The 24,829-nt window shown below is 36.9% G+C and overlaps 1 protein-coding gene across 1 annotated transcript; it reads left to right on the top strand.

Annotated features, from left to right (window-relative positions):
- On the top strand, positions 1-24,808 carry LOC109425655 (mitochondrial E3 ubiquitin protein ligase 1). The gene is made up of 3 exons (XM_029878884.2): positions 1-193; positions 296-462; positions 24,067-24,808. Exons 1-3 carry the CDS (start codon positions 89-91, stop codon positions 24,806-24,808), a joined length of 1,014 nt encoding a protein of 337 aa, XP_029734744.1. The 5' UTR covers positions 1-88.
- Positions 24,809-24,829: the final 21 nt, after the last annotated feature.

The raw sequence follows: 24,829 nt of genomic DNA, 5'->3' as shown, positions 1-24,829 counted from the left end.
GTGTTTATTTTCTACGAAAGCTGACGAGAAAACTCAAAATTCCCAAATAAAATTATTGAAATTCGGCTTTAGATAACCGTGGTCAGCGATGGATTTCGTCCAGGAGGCCGTCTTCCTGGGCGTCGATGTCCTGATACTGGGTCTCTGCTTCAAAGAGTACTATCACTGTAAGAAAATCAGCTCAGCACTGAAGGTAAGCTGCACCCATCGTCCTGTAGAGATTATGTCATCCATGCATCGTCGCCGGTAATGCCTATTAATCGACGAGCGGTCGTCTATTCTTCTCTTCCGGTAGGACGCCCCGCAATTAGCCATTGACGAGACGCTTCCGGAGAGGTTGAAACGGACCGACAACAAGATCAAGTATGGGGTCATTCGGGGGACGGTTACCCCCATCGGGACTCCGCTGAAATGCGTCATGTCCCCGTCGGTGACCGGCGTTCTGCAGATTATGAAGTTGAAGTGAGTATGCAATAAATAGCTGAATTGTTTATAAGATAATTGTGTTAGGGAACGTCCATATTACTATTCTTGAGCTTTTAAATGGCATTCTGTAACTATTTTCCCCTAAATTTCAATATATACTGTAGGGACAGACCGATTATTTGGAATTTCTTTCGAAAATCATTTAAAACCGTATAGGGACTCTACCAAAGATTTGCCAGGATTAGTATATCTGAATCCTTTAAAATGTATTCATGAGTTTAACCAGGAGTTTACGTAAAGCCTCATTGGAATTCCTTCCACACTTTATCAGGATTTCGTGCAAAGTCTTTACTAAAAATTATTTTAGAGTTTGTACCAGGACCTCGTCCTGAAGTTATTGCACGGTTAGAAATGCGACGATGAAGTGCGGAACCACAAATAAAAGTGCGATTTTGCGTCAGATCGTTACGGTGTCTTTACCTTATTTATTCATTAGCTCATGCTGAGTAAGTGCAGTGGAGACACCGGAACGATTTGCTGCACAATTGCAGTTTTATTGAGATTCCGCAGTTCAGATAGCAATGAAATTAACTATATAAGTTTATAGGATTTCGAGAAGTTTCTAGTTAAATCTAGTAACGATTGTGCTGTCGTTTTTTTTTTGCAACATCCCAAGATAAATTCTAGGGGATCCCTGATGCAATCTGTGGATAAATTGATGGTCTACCACCATGAGGAGGAATGATCAAAAACTTGTTCTAGCGTGACTGCTATGGGAAGTTCTGGCGGCCTCATCCCGAAAGAATTTCCCAACTAACATTTTTATTGAATAAGAGTTTAAACGAGCTTTCTTCCGAATGCATCTGCTCCATAAGCTCTTATGCAGCTACTTTTGTTTGCAGGGTTTCCAGCCACAAAACTCTAAAATCAAAGTGGAAAATTCAATAGAAAATGTTGAAGAAATTATAGCGGGAATCCATGATTTCAATTCCTGATTTCTGACTTATTTTCAATAGAAGTTTCTATTGAATTTGCGGAAAATCTTTTGGGGAAAACCCGGATAAATTTTCTAGTCAATTTATCCACAATTTTCTTCTGAAATCTTTTCAAGGAATCTATGGATTTTATCAGGAATTAGCCATCAATTCATCCTTATTTTAGTAGGCAAATCTTCACTAAAGAAATACAGACTGAAACTCTTCAAAATAACCTGCCTTAAATTCATGCTAGATTTTCTATAAAATATGTTGGTACTCTCCGATTTGAGCAAATCATAAGCTGTCTAAGAAAAATCATACTCCAAAAATTCCAAAAATACCAAATTTTGAAAAAAAAAATCCTTTTAATTCTTCCAAGAACTCAGTTGCAAAATTCTTCAAAATGTTTTCAAAAACTTCAGACAAAAAAATCCTACATGAGCTCTTTGATTTTTCAATTTATAGAGGAGTTCCTGTAGAATTCAGTCGAATGATTTCTTCAGGATTTCCGGTGATTTATTCTAAGGAATTTGACAAACAAAAAAATAAGCTTTAGAGGAAAAGAGAGAAAAGGCCAGTCCTAGCTATTTTGCCTCGGAACACCGAGGTACACGATGACCGTTGACTCTTATCTCAGTGGATGAAGGCAACCGATTACAGCAAATTTCGGTGAAACATTCCGATGTTGTCGTGTGCTTCTTCTTCTTGAGCTTTCGAATTATCACAAGTGAGTCAGAAAATAGCCTGTATCATCCGCAAAGAACACATGTCAATTATAATTGCGTAAATAACGATTTAAAAATGTTATAGAGTGTTGGGCTCAGAACCGAACCCTGTGGAACTCCAAATGGTATTGAACTTAGGACCTCACGGAGGCTCACCATTTTCCATTTTCACCATTTTGTAGACTACAGCATCTCACAGTGGTTCCATTTGTTCAGGGAAGCGATCATAAATCATTTTCTTCGTTTTTCGAAGGGCAGAATCATTATTAATGACCAGGAATAGAATGTTATGACTATGGAACGACTTTTCGGACACTCGGAAGATAAACAGCGTGTTCTAATTCTAGATAAAACTAATCTATTGCATTTGGGCATCTAACTTATATAGGTCATCAAACAATACTTCCTTGACTTCAATGAGCCTCTGCACGAATCTGGCGTACTGCTCACTCCCACAGAAAATTTGAAAACAGTTCGCACAGTAAAAGTCAAATGTGACTTTTACTGTGCGCGGTGTTTACAAATTTTCTGTGGGAGTGAGCAGGACAGGGCAAATTCGTACAGAGGCTCATAGTTCAATAGAGTCAATTATATGTGGTACAAACAATTCGTTTGAATACATTTCTGTTTAATGAGACATGAATTGCGAGCACAACACAAAGTGTCGCAACGAAGATGTAGCGAGAGAGATGCGACATTGCTGGTTGGCAGCTGTGATACTACATGACTAAAAGCGAAGACGGCTAATAACAAGACAGACAGCTCCCATTCTGTTGCAGGCGACATGGTTGAAACGCCCTCAACGATTCACAGGAACATTAAAACATGATTGTGTGCGTGTACAAGCAAATATGTACACGGAAATGGTAGCATCGCATGCACACTCATTCATGATGTTGTTCCCTGAAGCCGTTCGTGGCGCTAGTGTGCTTGTAGCTCGCAAGGTATATGGAGAAAGAGGGTAGATCTTCTTCTTCTTCTTCGTCTTCTTCTTGGCGTAACGTCCTCATTGGGACAAAGCCTGCTTCTCAGCTTAGTGTTCTATGAGCACTTCCACAGTTGTTAACTGAGAGCTTCCTCTGTCAATGACCATTTTGCATGTGTATATCGTGTGGCAGGCACGAAGATACTCTATGCCCAAGGAAGTCAAGGAAATTTCCTTTACGAAAAGATCCTGGACCGACCGGGAATCGAACCCGTCACCCTCAGCATGGTCATGCTGAATATCCGTGCGTTTACCGCCTCGGCTATATGGGCCCAAGAGGGTAGATGTCTGTCTTGTTATTAGCCGTCTTCGCTAAAAGGGAGATCCCAGTGCGTTTTCCTGAACATCACTTTAAAATCATCAAAATCATCAAAGTCAAAAACATTTTTATTTATGATAATGAAAATATCATTAAAAAGCTTTATTTTGCGCAAAAATCAGTAATCAAATATGTTTAATTATTATGAAGAGTGGGTCGAATAGGGTCCTAAAATTAAAGACGAAATCTCGCTTATATTGAATAATACGATCAAGCATGGTATTCTAATCGGAATTGTACTTTACTCGAATTTGAAAAACAAAGGAATAATGAGAAAATTCGAAATAAGAAAAATGGTAAATAATTCTACTTTGACATTTGAGGTCAACCTTGTGTGACTGCCCGAATAAAAAATACAGTAGAAAAACCGAATGTTGTATTGTAACAGTACTATTTAAAACCATATTGTTACAATAAACACCACTGTAAAAATAAGAAATACAAAAACAATAAGATGTAATGTTAGACACCATACAGTGAATTGTAAATGAGATTTTTACAATATACTATACGGGTTGTTAAGTATCGTAACAATATAAAAAAATATTTTTCTCCATATATATTTTTTTACAAAACCATACATTTTATTGTAAATGAATTGTTCGAAATACTGATACGTGGGCTTTAATATACCGTACATTGTATGGTACACGTATGGTTTCAAATAATAAAATGTACCGTAAATATATTGTTTTTAATTGTAATTTCACTACTGGTTATAAATTTAATCATGGTTTTGGAATGGTTCTCTTTTGTTATGTTGTATTGTTTTAAATTAGATAAACCATATAATGTTACATTATCTCGTCATGTTCCTTCGATAATGGCAGTTCTAGCCAAACTAACCTAAACTCGTCTAAGTCTGAGTAGCCTCTGATTGCATTAACAGTTGAAGCTTAAGCTCCCATGTCCCACCAGCCAGATAACCGGGTTTTGCAAACTAAGCATTATTTGTGGCAACACTTTGAGCGGCATGATGGAACTATGCCTAGCGCGCTAAGTGTTATTAGACCACTAATGTAGTTGCATGAAGTGGGTGACGAGGTACATAAGTATCATTACAGCGTGCTTAACCATTATTGCAATATTGAGGCTCCAATTTGACTGAACTATGAAATGTGTACATAACAACTCATGAGAAAACTGTCAAGTTCGATTCAACTATAAGTTAGGTTAAAAAGCGAAGACGAACTTATTTCAGAAGTCGTTTCAGTGTCCAGTCCAGTCCTTATGTTAAAAATGTCAAAGATAAATCGCATTTAATTCGGTTGTTGTACAAGGCAATTTCACATGAGAGAAGAAGAGAAAGAATAGTGTTGAACTCATCCACTGATTTACGGTAATCTGGCCTGCGTCTTTCCGGGTTGACCTACATTCGTATTCCCCTCATCGCACTCTACATACCTAGCCCACCATATCTCTTGGATATGCAGTCCTTAGGACACCTGATTTACCACTTTATTTAAACATTTTATTGACTTTAAATAGATGTTTCAACTTATTCACTTTTTTCTCTTTCATTTCCTTTGCAACAAAAATGTCACGGGCATCAACAAAACAAAGCACGGAAAAAATCATAAACTGAATAAAAAATTAAAAATGCACGGAAAAAGATTGTTTCGGAATAGTGAATGGTTCAAACGTAAGAAAAACAGTATAATATATTGTTACATAAAGATCGGATGTAAATGTATAATAGCTACCAATGTGCAAAGCTTTTAGCGAACCATTCCATTACAATACACTATATTGTAGCTGGTACACTGTATGGTACAGGAATGGTTTTCACCAAATACCCTATGGTTAGTTTTTATCCGGGTGAGCTCGACATTTTTCGCACTGGGATTTCAAAAATGTTCCTATCTGACATACACGGTGAAAAAAAAATCACTCAAAGTATGTGTTATAAGCTAGGGACGAGACAAAAGGCTAACAAAAATAAAAATTATATATTTTCAACTATGGATAATAAAAACGTCAAAAAATGAGTAAATATGTACTCTTGATTCATATATTGTGGTTTAAAACAAGAATCCTGATAGGACTTTAGGAGCCTATTATGTCGAGTATGTCGAAACTTATGTCAAGTATAACAAGTTAAAACATGTATCACACGACAGTATCATAAGAGATTTTTGTTATTAGTATCAATATTAGCATCATAATCGTAATTTTCTAGTAGGTTTTATTTCTGCTGTAATAAAACATTATAGAAAACTGAATATTTTTCCATAGAAATGATGTAGTTTTCATTGTCGAAATACAGAAAAATCATCACAAATCGAATTAGTTCGTATAACTACAGCATCAAATAATCAATACTAATAGTTTTGAAACAATGGAATAATAGTGCAATAACAGAATCAGTTACTACTTCAATGGCAAAATTTTATTTATGTATTTCAACGTCTTTTAACAAATCTTCGGGATTATTTCATAATTCGTACGTAAAAGAAAATTTGAAAACCGAAAATGTAAGCTTTATATAGTTATATGTCATACGATTCATGGGCTTGCGTTTTTAAAAAAATCAAGTATTTCAGTCGTTTTTGTTTCAAGCAATTGCATTGGAAATGTTATCCAGTAATGGAGTACGTAGAATTTTAATCAAAGATAGCTCTAACTCAATAAAAGAAATATATACAAGTACCGCTCTACATTGCTAAATATTCGATACGGTGTCTACAATAGCATCATAGTATCAAAGAAATCAATTTGAATACTAAGATTAAACGTAAATAAATTGATCAAATATTTAAATTTGGGAAAAGAATGTGAAGTAATATGTCCAGTAAATATTACTCAAAGAACGTATTTACTCTTCTTCCTCCAGCAGTACAGTTTTAGGTACTGGATGGATTTTGAGGAAATTTTGTCAATATTAGCAGTAAATGCAAAATTTCATATCAAATTTGATAAGTTTTGACGGTTTTTTAAACCTTCTGTATATTATATTTTTTACTACAGTAGACGTTCGATAACTGCAACATGTTTACGTTTCACTTAGCGAACGAAAATCCGATAACTGCAACGCCTGACAGTGTCAACAAGCCATCAATTGACGTAAAATGAACGAAAAATTCATTCGACTGTTCATTAGGGCTAACATGGCGCACCATTTTGACGTTTGGCGGTGCGATAACTGCAAATTTGTTGCACTTACCGGACTTGCAGTTAAAAAGCATTGCAGTTAAACCGTTTGCACCGACCGAACATCTACTGTATTTGGAATTCTATTAGTAAATTCTTTTCAAGAGGAATTGTAAATGAAACTGATAAAAAAATGTAAGTACATTACTGACAGAAGAAAGAAATGTTAAATTTCCTATAGGGATTTTTGGAGAAGAATCCGGAGCTTTTTTTTCGTAGAGGAGCGTGTCTAGGATACATCATTGAATGTCGGAATGATATCGAAAATTTCTAAGATTTCCACCACCATTAAATCAAAATTTGTGCTTTCGTGATTCTTCTGGGGCATTGTATTACGAAAATAATACAGGAACACTATTTACAACACAGAACGTAAATTTTGCCCTGTTATGCTAGTGGATAACAATTTCCGAACCCAGGATGACGAGGTTTCATGCAATCGTATTTTCTCCTTTTGTTCGCAGCATTAGTTGCTTTCATAGCTTGAGTTTGGTCAAGGAATTTCTAATCCTAAGGGGGCATCCTGATTCGGGTTTGAATACATGACGTTTACATTTTGATATCCCTGTTAGGGAATGATTCCCTTATCTGGTAGTTGGTTTTTTGCTTGAAATAACCTCAGTGTATGCTATCAAAATGAGACTGATGAGATCTCATGATGCTTTATCATGCCAGTGCATTACGAATGTGTATTTAACTTGGCGAACTATTAACAGGTTAAAATAAAACACGTAACACAAAAATAAAACTTGTAATAATGGGTGTTGCTTAGGAAATTGACCCTAAAACCTTCCCTATCAAACTGAATCATACAACTAGTTTCACGTAATTCAGCCGACATAAACATCTCATACAAGGAGATCAAAACTGGCTAGTGTATCAAAGTCACCCAAATTTCGTGCAAGAAATGGGTGCGATCTTTTTTTTGTCTAAGAGTTTCATCGAATATTCGTTCAAGAGCTACTAAATGTCTTCCAGAAGCTCAGCTAGGCATTTCAAAAACATCGCTTGATTTTTCTAAAGGTTACTATAAAGTGACCAGATATATTTTGCTCTGATGTGGGACACAAATTTATTTCCTTCCTGGAATTCCATTCATTGGAAGTTCTACCTGAATCAGAATAATTTTCAGAGTTATCCACCACATATTTCTTGTAGCATATAGAAATCCCTTGATCTTTCCAATAATCCCCAGGAAAATCTGTAAAGGGACATCCTGGAAAAACCTTCAAAACAATACATAAAAATCATTCTAAAATTTCTAGTAAAAACCTTGGAGGAAAAAGGAAAATAAGGGAAAAAAACTCGTGGGAATTTTAACCTAACTTCCCAACAATAATCTGAATGGAACTTGCTTGTAGATGTAAATTTTGAAAATATCAACAATGTCCTTCGAGGTTACTTAGGAACTTTTTTAGTATTTCCTCAAGGTGTTATTCCAGGAAGATTTCTATTTTAATTAGATGCACTTCCACTGGATTTTTTTATGCATTACTCTAAAAATCTCCAAAGTGATCTAGTAAGATTTTTTTCTAGAATATTCCACTTAAATTCATGCTCACATTGAAAGTTCTACTATTTATTTTCACGACATGTTTCTCTAGAGATTTTATCTCTCTGTTTCTGTCAGACGCCCTACATCGATTTTACTGAAAAATCTTTAAGGAATATTTTTGAAATAAAAACGTGATAAAATAGTTCTTGCGAAACGTACGTCTACAAATTTACTTGCAGAGGCTTACAAGAATCAACCAAAATTAACTGCATTGATTTACATTTACGAATCAAAAGCTTATTTTACATTTTTATTTGCTGTATGGATTTGCTCTTTTGAGAGCAAGTCGTTGAGTTCGTTTTAAGACGAACAGAAGCAGTTTAACATATCTGCCAAGAAAAATATTTTAGTGACTGTTGGAATCCGGGACACTTAACAATGCGGGACGGCTAGCTTGAATCCGGGACTGTCCCGCACAATCCGGGACGTCTGGTCACTTTAGGTTACTATAAACAATATTCAACAAAGTATATTCTCCTTTCTATACGTCAAATTAGTAGTACAGTAGACGTTCGGTCGGTGCAAACGGTTTAACTGCAATGCTTTTTAACTGCAAGTCCGGTAAGTGCAACAAATTTGCAGTTATCGCACCGCCAAACGTCAAAATGGTGCGCCATGTTAGCCCTAATGAACAGTCGAATGAATTTTTCGTTCATTTTACGTCAATTGATGGCTTATTGACACTGTCAGGCGTTGCAGTTATCGGATTTTTGTTCGCTAAGTGAAACGTAAACATGTTGCAGTTATCGAACGTCTACTGTCTCTCCAAATGCACTTAGATATTATGATTAAACAATTCAACTTATCGACAGTAGAAAAGTTTGCAAGAAGTCGAAACTGAATAGCAGCTCCTATTCACATACCTACATTAGTATGGGACAAACATCAAATTCTCGCTCCAGTCGACTTTTTTGATTCCATTTAGGTCCCATATGAACTGTGCAAAATTTCAGTGCAATCGGTGAAACTATAATTTAGCGCAAGCGGTTCAAAGTTTTCATAGGATTTACTATGGGAAAAGTTACACTTTCAGATGAAAAATCCCAGAGGTCGCCCCTTGTCCCCTTAATTCAAATCGATCAATGCTTCTTGTAGAAAAATCATTTATGAAACTTTCCTTCGAAGACCGCAAAACGATTGGATGCTTGTGGAAAAAGTTATAGATTTATTATCGATTAGTGATCGAACGAACAGCTTTTTGTTTTTTTTTCTATTAGCAACACTGTAGCTGCTGCCTTGGCTGCTGCAGGGGCTGCTGCTATAAGGCATTTTATGAGACGTTTCAAATCAGCTGTTTTTTGTATGTTTACCAGTTTTGAAGTCCAACCGGTGGGCCCATTTATTTGCATTTACGCTAGCATAACATGTGATACAGGCCCATCCAATAAACGAGGTTCATTTATCTGCAAAAATGCGTCAATCCACCCACTATAATAGGGTCCTAAAATTAAAGACGAAATCTTGCTTATATTGAATAATACGATCAAGCATGGTATTCTAATCGGAATTTTACTTTACTCGAACTTGAAAAACAAAGGAATAATGAGAAAATTCAAAATAAGTAAAATGGTAAATAGTTCTACTTTGACATTTGAGGTCAACCTTGTGTGACTGAGCTCGACATTTTTCGCACTGGGATTTCAAAAATGTTCCTATCTGACATACACGGTGAAAAAAATCACTCATAGTATGTGTTATAAGCTAGGGACGAGACAAAAGGCTAAAAAAAATAAAAATTATATATATTCAACTACGGTTAATAAAAACGTCAAAAAATGAGTAAATATGTACTCTTGAACCATATATTGTGGTTTAAAATAAGAATCCCGATAGGACTTTAGGAGCCTATTAATATCCGTAGACCGTGGAGATGTTGTTTTCATCTGCTAGTGACATCATAGAGCTCGGGGGATATACAGGGGATGGCCAAAATGTTTGGGATAGGCAACTTTTTTTCTAAAGGGTGATACGGTCAAAATTTGGTCACACAATTTGTTTCATAACTTGAGACTGCGTACACCAAAACAGCTGATTTTTGGACCAGTAATGGTACGTTATATGTAGCTTATACCATAAAATTTTCATCAAAATCGGTTAAGTATTTGCGGAGATATTGTGAATCCTGAAAACGGCAATTTTAAAATTTTGTACAAAGAGGATTAAAAAATAAGAACACATTTTTACTCTTTTATTTATAGAGCCAGAAATGCTGAACCAATTTCAATGAATTTTTTTTTGTATGTAAAGTATACATCACTAGCGTGCACAGGGTTCTTGCTTAGGGGGGGCACCATAATAATGGTGCAATATATGTATGATCATGGTGCAAAATAGAACTATGGTGTTACACGCAATATGAATTCCCAAGTAGGGGCTTCAACATGTTGTGGTGCTAACATTGCCAAGTACTTCATATTAAGATTCTGGAGAAGGCTTCGGATGGTGATGATTTCAAGGTATTACGAAACTTTAATATGAAGTCATTATCTCGACCCTTGTAAAATTTTATAAACGTATCAAATACAATGGAGAATTTCGAGAAAATTATCAATTATAGAAAAAAATATTGTTGTTGTGAAAGAATTTTGATCCTGGACAATTAGTAATGCTAGAATTGAAGAATGTCAGAACTCCTAGATAGAACATTTTGATCGGAATCCTTGTTGCAATCTACAGAGATTCCTCCAGGAATTCCTCCAAAAAATCTTCCAATAATTCCTTTAGAACTTCCTCCAGGAAGTCTCAAATATTTCTCCAGGAATTCTTCAAATAATTCCTCCAGGAATTCCTCCAGTATACAGGATAGACAAAATGATCGGGACAGGCAAAATTTTCACTTTTCAAAAAATGTCCAATTAGCTGTAACTTTTCGAAAAGCGCATCAAATATTCTCAAATTTTCACTGTAAGTTGATTAACTATTTGTGTATCAGTGAACAAAATTTGGAAAAGATCGGGCTATTCTGCACGAAGTTATAAGCATTTTAGAAAGAGGTAGAATTATACGATAGCCAACTTTGAGCTGTTATATCTCCGGATTCAATGAACCGAATGCAATGGAATTTTGTCCATTTATGACTTACATAATGAGCTCTGAAAAACGTTTGACTTAACTTGAAATTAATAACGAGAGAAAAAGTTATAGCGATTTCATAAATTTTATGATTTTTTAGTAAATTAGTCTATTTTTAATATGCATCCCATTACCTTTTCAATGAATTGCCGCCTATGTTGTTACTTTCTCTCAAAACATATCTGTATTCAAGACAATTACAGGGAATTTAAACGAACTATAATTAGTATCTTAAATTTTGAAACGATGTTGAAATTTAAGAAAATTTGGTGTTTTATTAGAAAAATAATCAATCGTTATAATTTTCTTCCGTGTTAAGAATTTTAAGTTATGTCAAAAGTTTTTCAAAGCTCATTATATGAGTCATAAATGGGCAAAATTTCATTGCATTCGGTTCATTAAATCCGGAGATATAACAGCTCAATGTTGACTATCGGATAATTATAGCTTTTTTAGAATCTTTATAACTTAGTGCAGAATAGTTCGATCTTTTTCAAATTTTGTCCACTGATACACAATGAGTTGATCAACTTACAGTGAAAATTTGAGAATATTTGATGCACTTTACGGAAAGTTAGCAAATAGCTGTATTTGATTTTTTTTTTTTGTGAAGGGAAAATTTTGCCTGTCCCGGTCATTTTGTCTATCCCCTGTATACTCCAGGAATTCTTCCAAAATTACCTCTAGGAATTCCTCCTGAAATTTCTTTCAGGAAAAATCCTCTAGGAATGTCTGCCAGAATTCCCCCAATATTTCCTCCAGGGATTCCTCTAGGAATTGCTCCACGGAATCCCCCAGAAAATTCTATAGGAGTTTCTAAATAATATCTTCCTGGAATTCCTCGAAAAATTCCTCCAGGAGTTTCTTCAGAAAATTATCCAGGAAATTCTCAACGATTTTCTTCAGGAATTCCTGAATCCATGAATTATTTCAAAAAATCCTTCTTAAATTCCTCAACAAATTCCTCTAGAAATTCCTCAACAAATTCCTCTAGAAATTCCTTCATAAATTTCTCGAAAAATAACGCCAGAAATTCCTATAGGAATTCCTCCAAAAAAATTTCTCCAAGAATTCCTCATGAAATTCCTCCAGGGATTTCTCCAGAAAATCCTCTAGGAATTTCTGCCAGAATTTCTCCAGAGAATCCTAAAAGAATGTCTCCCGGAACTCTTCCAAAATTTGTGCGAGGAATCTCTACAGGAAATCCTCCACAGATTCCTCCAGTAATTTCTCCAGGATTTTTTTCAGGAATTCTTCCAGGGATTCAATAATGAATTTCTTCAGAAATACCTCCAGATATTCCTTTAGAAACTCCTCGAGGGGTTCCTTCAAACATTTCTTTCGAAATTCCTCCAATATGAAACTAGTGATATCTTTCAGGAATTCCTCCACGGATTCCTGCAGAAAGTCCTAAAGGAATTTCTTCCAAAACTCTTCCAGGAATACCTCCAGGGAACCCTCCAGGAATTTCTTTAGATTTTTTTTCAGAAATTTCTTCAGGATTTTCTCCAGGTATTCATTACTGAATTTCTTCAGAAATTCCTCATAAACTTATTCTAGAAATTCCTTCAGGAATTCCTTCAGAAATTCCTCGAGGAGTTCTTTCAGACATATCTCCAGGAAGCCTCATATATTTCTCCAGAAATTCCTCAAATAAATCCTCCAGGAATTCCTCCAGTAAGTACTCCTAAAATTCCTCCAGAGACCCCTCCTGATATTTTTCTAGGAAAAATCCTGAGTGTCTGCCTGTCAGAATTCCCCCAATATTTCCTCCACGGATGCCTCCATAACATGCTAAAGGAATTTCTCACGGAATTCTTCCAGGTATTCCTCAAGAAATTTCTCCAAGGATTCTTCCATGGATTCCTCCAGGAAATTCTCAAACAATTCCATCAGGAATTCCTCGAGGGATCCATCCATGAATTTTTTACGAAATTCCACAAAAAATCCTCCAGAAATTCCACCAGGAATTCTTTCAGAAATATGTCGAGGAAGAACTCCTGAAATTCCTCCATCAACTCCTCTAGGAATTTCTGCCTGAGTTCCCCAAGAATGTCTCCCGGAACCCTTCCAAGAATTTCTCGAGGAATTCCACAAGAAATTTGTCCAGGAAATCCTCCACGGATTCCTTCAGGAATTTCTTCAGGATTTTTTCCAGCAATTTTTCCAAGAATTCCTGCAGGAATTCATTCATATTTTTTTCAGAAATTCCTCAAAAAAAAACCTCCAGGTATTCCTTCAGAATTTGCTCGAGTAGTTCCTTCAGACATTCTTCCAGAAATTCCAGAAATTTCTCCGAGATGCCTCCAGGGATTTCTCCCCGAAATTCATCCATGAACTCCACCAGAAAATCCTAAAGTAATTTCACCCGAAACTCTTCCAGGAATTTCTCCAGGATTTCCTCGAATGATTCCGCGAGAAATTCCACCAGGAGTTCTCCACGGAATCCCCTAGGAATTTCTCCAGGATTTTTTCCTGAAATTTCTTCAGGAATTCCTCCAGGGATGCAATAATGAATGTCTTCAGAAATTCCTCGAGAAGTTCCTTCAGACATTCCTCCATTAATTTTCCAGGAAGCCTCATATATTTTACCAGAAATTCCTCAAATAATTCCTCTGGTAAATACTCCAATAATTCCTCCAGAGATTCTTCCTGAAATTTTCTTTTAGGAATGACTGTCAGAATTCCTACAATATTTCTTCTAGGGATTTCTCTAAGAATTGATCCTCGATCCTGATCATTCCTCCAGATAATCCTAGATGATTTTTTAACAGAGCTCTTCCAGGAATTCTTCCTAGAATTCCTCGAAAAATTCCCCCATGGATTCCTTCAGGAAATTCTCAAGGCATTTCTTCAGAAATTCCTCCGAGGATTCATCCATGAATTTGTTCAGAAATTCCTCCGGGAATTCTTTCAAAATTTCTTAAGGAAGAGCGCCAGAAATTCTACCAGGAATTCCTCTAAAAAATCCTCTGGGAATTTTCACCAAAACTACAGGGATTTCTCCATGCATTCCTCAAAGAATTCCTCCAGAACTTTTTCTTGAAGTTTCTCAAGGAGTTCCTGCAGGGATTCGTTAAAAAATTTCTTCAGAAATTCTTTAAAAAATCCTGCAGAAATTCCTCCAGAAATTCCTTCAGAAATTCCTCGAGGAGTTCCTTCAGAAATTTCTCCATGAAGCCTCATATATTTCTCCAGAATTTCCCCAAATAATTCCTCCAGGAATTCCTCCACTAAATACTCCAGAAATTTCTTCAAAATTACCTCCAGGAATTCCTCCAGAATAACCCCCAGAAATTCCTCCAGAGATTCCTCATGAAATTTCTTCTAGAGAAAATCCTCTAGGAATGTCTGCCAGAATTTCTTCAATATTTCCTCCAGGGATTCTTCAAGGTATTCTTCCAGGATTTCCTCCTGGAATTTCTGGAGCAATTCTTCAATGGATTCCTCCAGGAAATTCTACACGAAATTCTCAAGGACTTCTTCAGGGATCCATTCCTTCAACGATTTATTCATGAATTTCTTCAAAAATTCATCCAGAAATACCTCCAGGAATTACTCCTGAAAATCCTCTTGGAATTTCTGTCAGAATTCCTCCAGAGAATCTTAAAGGAATGTCTCTCGGAACCCTTCCAAGAATTCCTTCAGGGATACCTCCATGGATTCCTCCAGGTAATTTCTCAAGGATTTTTTTTTTGCAGGAACTCCTTCAAAATTCAGAAACTCCTTTCTCCATGGATTCCACCAGAAATTTCTCAAGGCATTCATCCAGGGATTTTTCCAGGAAATCCTTCACGGAATCCTCCACATAATTCTCAATCAATTTCTCCCAGAACACTTCTAGGAATTCCTCCAGGGATATTTCCATGGAATCCTCATGAAATACAACCAGGGATTGCTGCCGGAATTCCTACAGAAAATTCTCTAAGAATTTCTGCCAGAATTCCTTCAATATTGTCTCCTGGGATTCTTCCAGCAATTCCTCGACTAATTCTTCCAGATTCTAAAAGAATTTTTCCCGGATCTTTTCCGGGAATTTCTCTAGGAATTCCTCCAGAGATTTCTCCATGGATTCCTCCGAAATTTCTTCGGGAATTCATCCATGAGTTTCTTCAGAAATTGCTAAAAAAAAAATCCTTTATCAATTCCTTGAGGAGCTCCTCCAGATATTCCTCCAGGAAGCTTTCAATATTTGTCCAGAAATGCCTTAAATAATTCATCCAGGAATTTCTCTAGTTATTCCTCTAAGAATTCATAATTGAATTCCTCCAAAAAAATCTGGAGGAATTTATCCAGAAATACCTCCCGGAATGCAAACATGGATTCTTCCAGAAATTTCTCTAGAGATTCATGAAGAAAATTATCCAGGAATTTCTCCAGGAATTCCTCCAGGAATGTTTCGCAAAAAATACCTCAAAGAATTCTTTCGGGAATTCCTCCAGGAATTCCTCCATTCATTCCTTCAAAAATGTCTTCAGTAATTCCATCCTGAATTTCTACAGGGATTCCTCCAGGATTTTCATCAAGGATACCTTAAGGAATTCCTGCTCGGATTTCTCCAGAAAATCCTGAGGAAATTTCTCCCGGAACTCTTCCAGGAATTCCTCGAGAATTTTTTCCAGATATTTCTACAGAATTTTAATATCTGGATTTTTTCCAGGAATCTCTCCAGAAATTTCTCCTGGGACAACTATAAAAAATTCTCTAGTTTTTGCACCAGAAAATCCTCAAAAAAAATCTTCATGGATACCCCCAAGAATTCAAGAGTTTATCCACGGATTTCTCCAGAAAAAACTTCTCCCGGAACTGTTCCAGGAATTCCTCGAAGAATTTCTCCAGGGATTCCTCCATGAATTTCGCCAGGAATTCCATCAATGAATTTCTTCAGATATTCCTCAAAAATCCCTCTAGGAAATCTTTCAGAAATTGCTCGAGGAGTTCCTCAAAACATTCCTCCAGGAAGCCGCAAATATTTTTCCAGAAATTTTTGAAAAAATTCCTTCAGGAAGTCCTGCAGAAAATTTTCCACGAATTCCTTCATTTTTCAGGAATTTCTCCAGAAAAATTTTTAAGGATTCTTCCAGAAATTTCTCTAGGAATTCTCCAGGGATTCATCCTTGAATTCCTTCACAGATTCCTTCACGAATCCCTCCTAGGATCACAGCAGGGATTTTTCCCGGATCTTTTCTGGGTATTTCTCTAGAAAATCCTTTAGGGATTTCTCCACGGATTCCTCCAGGAATTTCTTCGGGACTTCATCCAGGAGTTTCTTCAGAAATTACTCAAAAAAATCCTTCACAAATTCCTCGAGGAGTTCCTTTAGAAATTCCTCCAGGAAGCCTTAAATATTTGTCCAGAAATTCCTTAAAGAATTCATCCAGGAATTTCTCTAGATATTCCACCAAAAAACCTTCAGGAATTTATCCAGAAATACCTCCCAGAATGCAAACATGGATTTCTCCAGGAATTTCTTCAAAGATTCCTCAAGAAAATCTCCCAGGAATGTTTCGCAAAAAATATCTCAAAGATTTTTTTCGGAAATTGCTCCAGGAATTCCTCCATTATTAGGTACTTCAAAAATTCCTTCGTTAAGGCGAAACTGGAAGCACTTCCTCATTTTTTTTTGGTTTGTGATTTTTTTATTAAATAACGTAGCAATATTTTCAAAATCGGTTTTAGTGCATATGTAGAGCATGGATCAAGGTATCTTCTGATTTTTTTTAGGTGGAAAAAGTTTTCCATTTTTGCAGAAACCATTTTTTTTTTGTGAAAATTTATTCAAAAGAGGTTTCTGCAAAAACGAAAAATATTTTCCACCACGAAAAAAATCAGGAGCTACCTTGATCCATACTCCACATATGTACGAAAACCGATTTTGAAAATATTGCTTCGTTATTTTATAAAAAATCGAAAACCAAAAAGTGAGGAAATGGATCCAGTTTCGCCTTAATTCCATCTTGAATACCTCCGGGAATTTCTACAGAGATTCCTCCAGGAATTTCTGCAAGGACTCCTAAAGGAATTCTTGCTCGGTTTTCTCCAGAAAATCCTGAAAAATTTCTCCCGGAACTCTTCCAGGAATTCCTCGAGGAATTTCTCCAGGGATTTCTACAGACATTTTTTTCAGAATTTTTTTTTCTGGAATTTTTCAAGGAATCTCTTCAGAAATTTCTCCTGGGACAACTATGAAAAATTTCTCTATTAATTGCTCCAGAAAATCATCTAAAAAATTCTTCATGGATTCCTCCAAGAATTCCTCTAGGTATTCCTACAAGAATTTGTCCATGAAATTCTCCAGATAAAAAACTTCTCCTGGAACTGTTCCAGGAATTCCTTGAAAAAATTCTTCAGGTATTCCTCCATGGATTTCGCCAGGAATTTCTCCAGAAATTTCATCAGGAATTCCTCCAGGGATTCTTCAATGAATTTCTTCAGATATTCCTCAAAAATCCGTCTAGGAATTCTTTTGCTCGAGGAGTTCATTTAATCCTTCAAGGAAGCCGCAAATATTTTTCCAGAAAATTTTCAAAGAATTCCTTCAGGAAATCCTCCAGAAATTCTTCCAGGAATTCCTACATTTTTTAGGAATTTCTCCAGAAAAACCTCTAGGGATTCTTGCAGAAGTTTCTCTAGTAATTCTCCAGGGATTCATCCTTGAATTCCTTTTCGCATTCCTTCAGGAATTCCTCCTAGGATTGCAGCAGGAATTTTCCAAAGCTTTCTCTAGGATTTCCTCTATGAATGTCTCCAGTGATTCAGCCAAGTACTCCTCCTAAAAATCCTCCAGAAATTCTTCCAATAATTCTTGAAAGAATGCCTCTAGAAATTCCTCAAAGAATTTGTTCACGGATTCTTCCAAAAATTCCTTCAGGAATGCCTCCACTGATTCTTCCAGAAAGTGCTCCACAAATTCCTCCAGAGATTTCTCCAGTAATTTCTGCAAGGATTCGTCATTGAATTTCTCGAAGAATTCTTCCACAAATTCATGCAGGAATTTTTCCAAAAAAACCTTCAGGAATTCCTCCAGCAATTCATCCTGGAATTCCTCCATGAATTATTTCATGGATTCCTTCATGGATTCCTTCTGTTACCCCTCCAGTGTTTCATCCTGTAATTCCTTCACGGATTCCTTCAGGAATTCCTCCAGGGTTTACATCAGGGATTTCTCCAGGAATTTCTCATAGCTTCCTCCAGGAATTCTTAGAAACTCCTCCAAATGTCTCTCCAGAAATTTCATCAGGGATTCCTGCAGAAATTCCTCCGGACATTCTTCCAGAAGTTCCTCCAGGAATTCTTACAAGGAAAACTCCAGGCATTCTTCCAAGGATTCCTTCAGAGGTTCCTCCAGAAATTCTTTCAGGAATGCCTCCAGAGTTTACTCCAGGAAATCCTCGAGGGGTTCGTCAATGAGCCCCTGCTGGAACTCTTCAAGAAATTTGTCCAGGAGTTTTTCGAAATATTTCTCCACAAATTCCTCTATGAATTCTTTCACGAATTCCTCTACGGATTCCCCCAGGAAATTCTTCAAGAATTCCTTTAGGAATGCCTCCAGGGAATTCCTTCAATAATTTTTCCAGCAATTCCTTTAGTAGCTCCTCCTGCAAATTCTACAGGAATTTCTTGACTCCTCTTCCAGTTTTTGAGAGCTTCTTTCAAGATTTTTTTCAAGCACTTCTTTAGTAATGCCTTCAGGGATTCCTCCAGGATGCCCTTCAAGGATTTCCCCTGAAATTTCTGCAGGGATTTCTTCTAGAATGCCTCCACGGATTACTCCAGGTATTTCTCGAGCTGGTAAAGTGATTCTCAAAATGATCCACGGAATGCTATTTTGATGCGCGAATCACAAAATGGTATATAAATTTCAATTGTGGATGATACAATGAACATCAAGAAGGTGTAAAGAATTTTAAAAAGGTGTGTGATGTGAGTATGGTTCACTATATACCTTAATGATCAAGGGAACGTCGAGATAATGCATGCGTGGCAAGTAATTGCAATTTGATTTATAGAATGCTAAGATAAAACATGAGATTTGGAGATGGTGTAAACATAAAAATGTTGGTGCCGCGTGAAAACCAAATTGCGTGCGGCAATAAAGTTGCATGATGTCACCGTGGTGTATAGGATCTTCTGATAACACTCAGTTCATTGGTATGGTGCATTGAATGCTGATATGGAGCATATCATTCAAAGATGGTGCTTGATGTCAGTATGATGCATTAGAGCTGACATCGCACAAGAAATGCTTTTTCGATGTACGAAACTACATACAATAATAATGGTACAATAGATGCCTATAGTGAACGCCACGATTACGCATTAAGGCTCAAACATTCGTCATCATTTTTCCGAAATCGAAAAGCAGTTTTTTCGCTGTAACTCAAATTAATGATTATGAAAATGTATTCACTGAATCCCTATGCTCATGATGAATACAGTGAATATATTTTCGCTGCAAAAACTTTAGTTTTGAACGAGAAAACTGCTTTTCAAAATTTGATGATGACGATTATTTCAATGACGAATTGTTCCACGTTAAATGCTTTAGTAATGCATGAAATTTAACGATGGTGCATTATTTCGCAATTAGACACATATTTGATTCAAAGATGGTGCGTGAGATGTTGCCTAGATGATTCTGTGAACATCATGGTGGTACATGATGTCTGTATGGTGCATTAGCTTCATCATGATTCTGTTATACTCGTCATGTTTCATATTAAGGTGCACTTGCAAATCGTGCAAAGGTGCAGGAAACTCAATGTGGCACAGAAATCAACATGTTCCAGGTACGTGGAATACTATTTTGTATGCGAAATTCTAAAATGGTGTATCAAATTCAAATGTAAACCACATCATAATGGTGCATAAGATAGCTAGATGGTATAATGAATGCCAAAATGGTGCATGGAAGGCTTGGAAGAAGGCGCATGATGCTTGTGAGCTACATTAGTTGTCACCGTTATTCTAAGATTATCAACATGTTGCATGGTTAGGTGCACGAATTGCAAAAATGGTGCATAGAATACAAAATAAAAATATTTTATGCAATTCAGTTATATAATTTATATTTTATACAACTCATTTTGGTATCATAATAACCAATTTTTCCGAACTGGTTCATTATGCAACTGAAATGAGTTGCATAATGAAAAATAGTTGTATAATGTTCATAATGCAACCCATTTGAGTTGCATTATGAACATTATGCAACTCAAATGAGTTGTATAATGAAAAAATCATTGCATAAAATTTTGTATGGAACTCGTAGAAAAACTCGATTTTTTCAGCACTCTTCGTATTTATCCAACTCGGCAAGCCTCGTCGGATAAATGTACGACTCGTGCTGAAAAAATCAACTTTTTGCCACTCGTTACATAAATAACTATTATGTGATGCTTACAACATAATGGTGCATCAGATGCCTAGATGATATAATAAACGCTGAAATGGTGCTTGGAAAGCTTTAATGGTGCATAAAATTTAATGATGGTGCATATCAGTATGATGCATTAGATTCCTGGTTGATTAAAAGATAGTGCATGAGATCAGCATAATGCGTGGATACCTAGATCATTCTGTGGATGTTTTGAAGAAGGTACATGATGTTAGTGTGCTGTATTAGTTGTCACCGTTATTCAGCGACACTCGACATTGTGTATGGCTAGGTGCACGAATTGCAAAAATGGTGCTTGGAATTCAATGTGGTGCCGAAGTCACCATGGTTCACGTACATGGATTACAGTTTTGGAAAACGAAATGCCAAAATGGTGCATGTTATTCGAATATGGTGCTGACATCTCTGATTAGTTAAAAGATGGTGCGTGAGATTAGCCTAAAAATAATTCTGAGAACATCATGGTTGTGCATGAGATTCTAAGAAATTGTTTGTATCAGGGGTGCATTTGTTGCCACCATGATTCAGTGATTCTCAACATTGGGTGGTTAGATCTAAAATTAAGAATTGCAAAAATAATGCATAGAATTTAATGTGGTGCGGAAGTCAACATGGATCAGGTACATGGAATACAATTGGGTGTACGATATGGCAAAATGGAGCTTATGAAATTCAAATGTGAATTAAATGCTTAGATGACGCGTGAGATGGTGCTTAGATATTTATGTGTTCATCATGGTGGTACATGGAATGCAAAGGAGCTACATGATGTCTGTATGGTGCATTAGTTTTACCATGATTCCGTTATAATCAACAAAATCCATATGTAGATGCACGAATTGCAAACATGGTGCGGGAAACTCAATGCGGCACAGAAATCAACATAGTCCAGGTACAAGGAATGCTATTCTGTATGCGAAATGCCAAAATGGTGCATCAAATTCACTTGTAAACCACATCATAATGGTGCATAAGATGCCTAGATGATATAGTGAATGCAAAAATGGTGGTTGGAAAGCTTTGAAGAAGGTGCATGATACTAGATGATGCATTAGTTGTCAACGATTTTCAAAGCCTATGGTTAGGTGCACGAATTAGAAAAATGGTGCATAGCATACAAAAAAATGTATTTTGTGTGATGCTCACGGCATTACGGTGATTTAGATGCCTAGATGATATGATAAACGCTGAAATGGTGCTTGAAGAGCTGTGATGGTGCATGAAATATCATGATGGTGCATATCAGTATGAGGTATTAGATACTTAATTGATAAAAAGACATTTCATGCGATCATCATAATGCTTGGATACCTAGATCATTCTGTGGACATCATGATGGTGCATTGAAAGCTTTGAAGAAGGTGCATGATGTTAGTGTGCTGTATTAATCGTCACTGTTATTCAGTGATACTCGTTATTTTGTATGGCTAGGTGCACGAATTGCAAAAAATGGTGCTTAGAATTCAATGTGGTGCCGAAGTCACTATGATTCACGTACATGGAATACAGTTTTGGAATACGAAATGCCAAAATGGTGCATGTTTTTTCAAATGTGGTGCTGACATCACTGATTAGTTAGAAGATGGTGCGTGAGTTTAGCCTAGATGATTTTGAGAACATCATGGTTGTGCATGAGATACTAAGAAATTGTATGTGTCAATGGTGCACCATAGCTCAGTGATTCTCAACATTACCTGGTAAGGTGCAAGAATTGCAAAAATGGTGCATAGATTTTTTTATAGAAGGGGGGGCAAGTGCCCCCCTTGCCCCCCCCCCCCCCTGTGCACGCTAGTGGTATACATATCAAAATGTTGTGTAAAAATTTCGTTCAATTTGATCCAGCCGTTACAAAGTTATATTTGTTTAGGTGGTCAAATTTTGACATATTTTGTCAAGTCAAGTCAAATTTTGGTCACACAATTTTTTTCATAACTTTAGACTGCGTACACCAAAACAGCTGATTTTTGGATCAGTAATGGTACATGATATGTAGCTTGTACCATAAAATTTTCATCAAAATCGGTCTAGTATTTGCGGAGATATTGTTGAACCCTGAGATCTGCAATTTTCAAATTTTGTGCACAAATAAGAACACATTTTTACTGTTTTATTTATAGAGCCAGAGATGCTTGCCTACATCTCCCAAATTCCAACAGAGCTGCGCGTCATCTTCAAACCCTCTGTTACAAGAGTTAGCCGCATAGTCATGTGATATTAGTATTAAGCTTTTCTCTTCTATAATATTTCCAACGCCAAAGGTTTTTTTTCTGAAATTTTTCCTTTTTTGTCAAAATTGTTGCTAGTTGTTTGTTAGTTTTCGTCAGAGAAGTGCTTGTTCTACGTTATTGTTGTAGCGTATCCCAAATCTCAATGTTCAACTCTTCAAAACTCATTGTATTTGTTAAGTAAGAAATAGGGTGACAATGGGTATTATCGGCACGTTTTTGTCAGCCAAATTGCCTGAAACTTGGCCATATTATTCAGCTTAGTCGGGAGGGATTTGAGACCAACATACCTACATCAATTGGAACTTGTTCAAAGTTCTGTGGTTGCGCAGGTGATCATATTTTGAGAGATTTTCAAATATTTTGTTTTTGAAGTTTCACTCACTAACTTAACTTCATGACCTCTTTAACCCTAAAAGGGATACCTGGGGTCCATTGGACCCCAGGCGCCTTTCAGAGCTCGTCTTTGATGAAACACACTCAGCGAGGTGACGAAACTGAGGCCATGAAGGTATCCCTTTTAGGGTTAATGTATGGTCATAGGAGCCAACTGAGGGGGGGGGGGGGGGGCAAGCATAGATTTGCCCCCAAATATTTGACGATTTTTTTAATTTTCCCATACAAAAAAACATAAAAAACAGGCTCTCCCCTTCTCCAATAATTTGACCAAGTTGGCGCCCTTGTGTATGGTTTAAGGTATGCATTATGAAAACCTTATATCGTGACTACGAACAGCTAAACTATTGTACCTAAATAACTACACTCAGCGAAGTGAACTACCGAAATTCATCCAAATACCTTATGAAATTTAGCCATAACTGTTAAGTATGGATGCCATAAGAATACCTTATGGAAATTGCACATGCTTATTATAACCTAATTACATAAGATAAACTTATGAAAAGAGTAGAAAAATCGTAAAATGATGCAGACTGGAATCGATCCATGAACGTCGAGATCACTGAGCCCATGCCCAACACACGCGGCTATCGACGCTTGAGAATATCGTGATGCTAAATGTGTATAAAAGCCAAACTGTGAGTCGATTCTGCGTCATAAACCGACCTTATGGAATTCATTCTAGCCGTTATGAATTGTTTAAAGGCCATTTCATAAGTTAGACGTTATGATAATCTTAGGTTTATTTGCCTGAGTGTACGGTACCTACAACAGAATAAACACCCTTTTATGCAAAAGAATTATTCTTTCTTACATGAAATTCTATTTCGTTCCAGTGAGCACAGAGTTGCCCGTGGATTTGCCGGTTTTTGGGCGGAGCAGAGGAAGCTCATCCACATTTCGTGCAACGAAGTACCGTTCAAGCTAACCAACGGCAAGTTGGGAGTGGAAATCGTGGATGGTCTTTCAGCGGAAATTCTCGATATGGATACCGTGTACGACAATTACGAACCGTCCAGTTTGTCTTTCTTTGATCACATCTTTGGATTCTTCTCCGGAGTTCGCCAGAAGGGAATGCAAACAACCGAGGAGGTTCTTAGGGATGGAAGTTTTATAACGGCTGTTGGTGAAATCGAACTGGATGGGAATACGCTACGGTTGCAGCCATCTTCGGTGGCACCGATGTTCCTGACAACAGCCACGAGGAATACGCTGTTGAAAAAGTTCGAAGAAGCCAAATCTTCCATGCTGTTCAAGGTGATCGTTTGCGGAACGATATCGGCCGTTCTGGTGGGGCTAATCACCCGGAAGATCTACAAGCGCAAAAAGATGGAATGGGAGGAGCAAAGGTTACGGGAAAAGCTGGAAAAGTCCCGCGTCCAGCGACGAGCTTTGGCACGGCAGCAGGTCTTCAACGACGAGCAACGGTGTGTAGTGTGCGTAGATAATCCAAAGGAAGTGATTTGCTTGCCCTGCGGTCACGTGTGTCTCTGCGAAAACTGTGCGGAAAAAATTAGACTCAACTGTCCCGTGTGTAGATCGAAAATCGAATCCAAAGCGGCCGCATTTATCACCTAAACAGGGATCTGATAAGTTTAT

This window comes from Aedes albopictus, chromosome 2, assembly GCF_035046485.1.
Source record: "Aedes albopictus strain Foshan chromosome 2, AalbF5, whole genome shotgun sequence".
Classification (NCBI taxonomy): Eukaryota; Metazoa; Arthropoda; class Insecta; order Diptera; family Culicidae; genus Aedes; species Aedes albopictus.
Note: the sequence above shows the minus strand (reverse complement) of the source record. Positions and strands in the feature narration are given on the sequence as shown.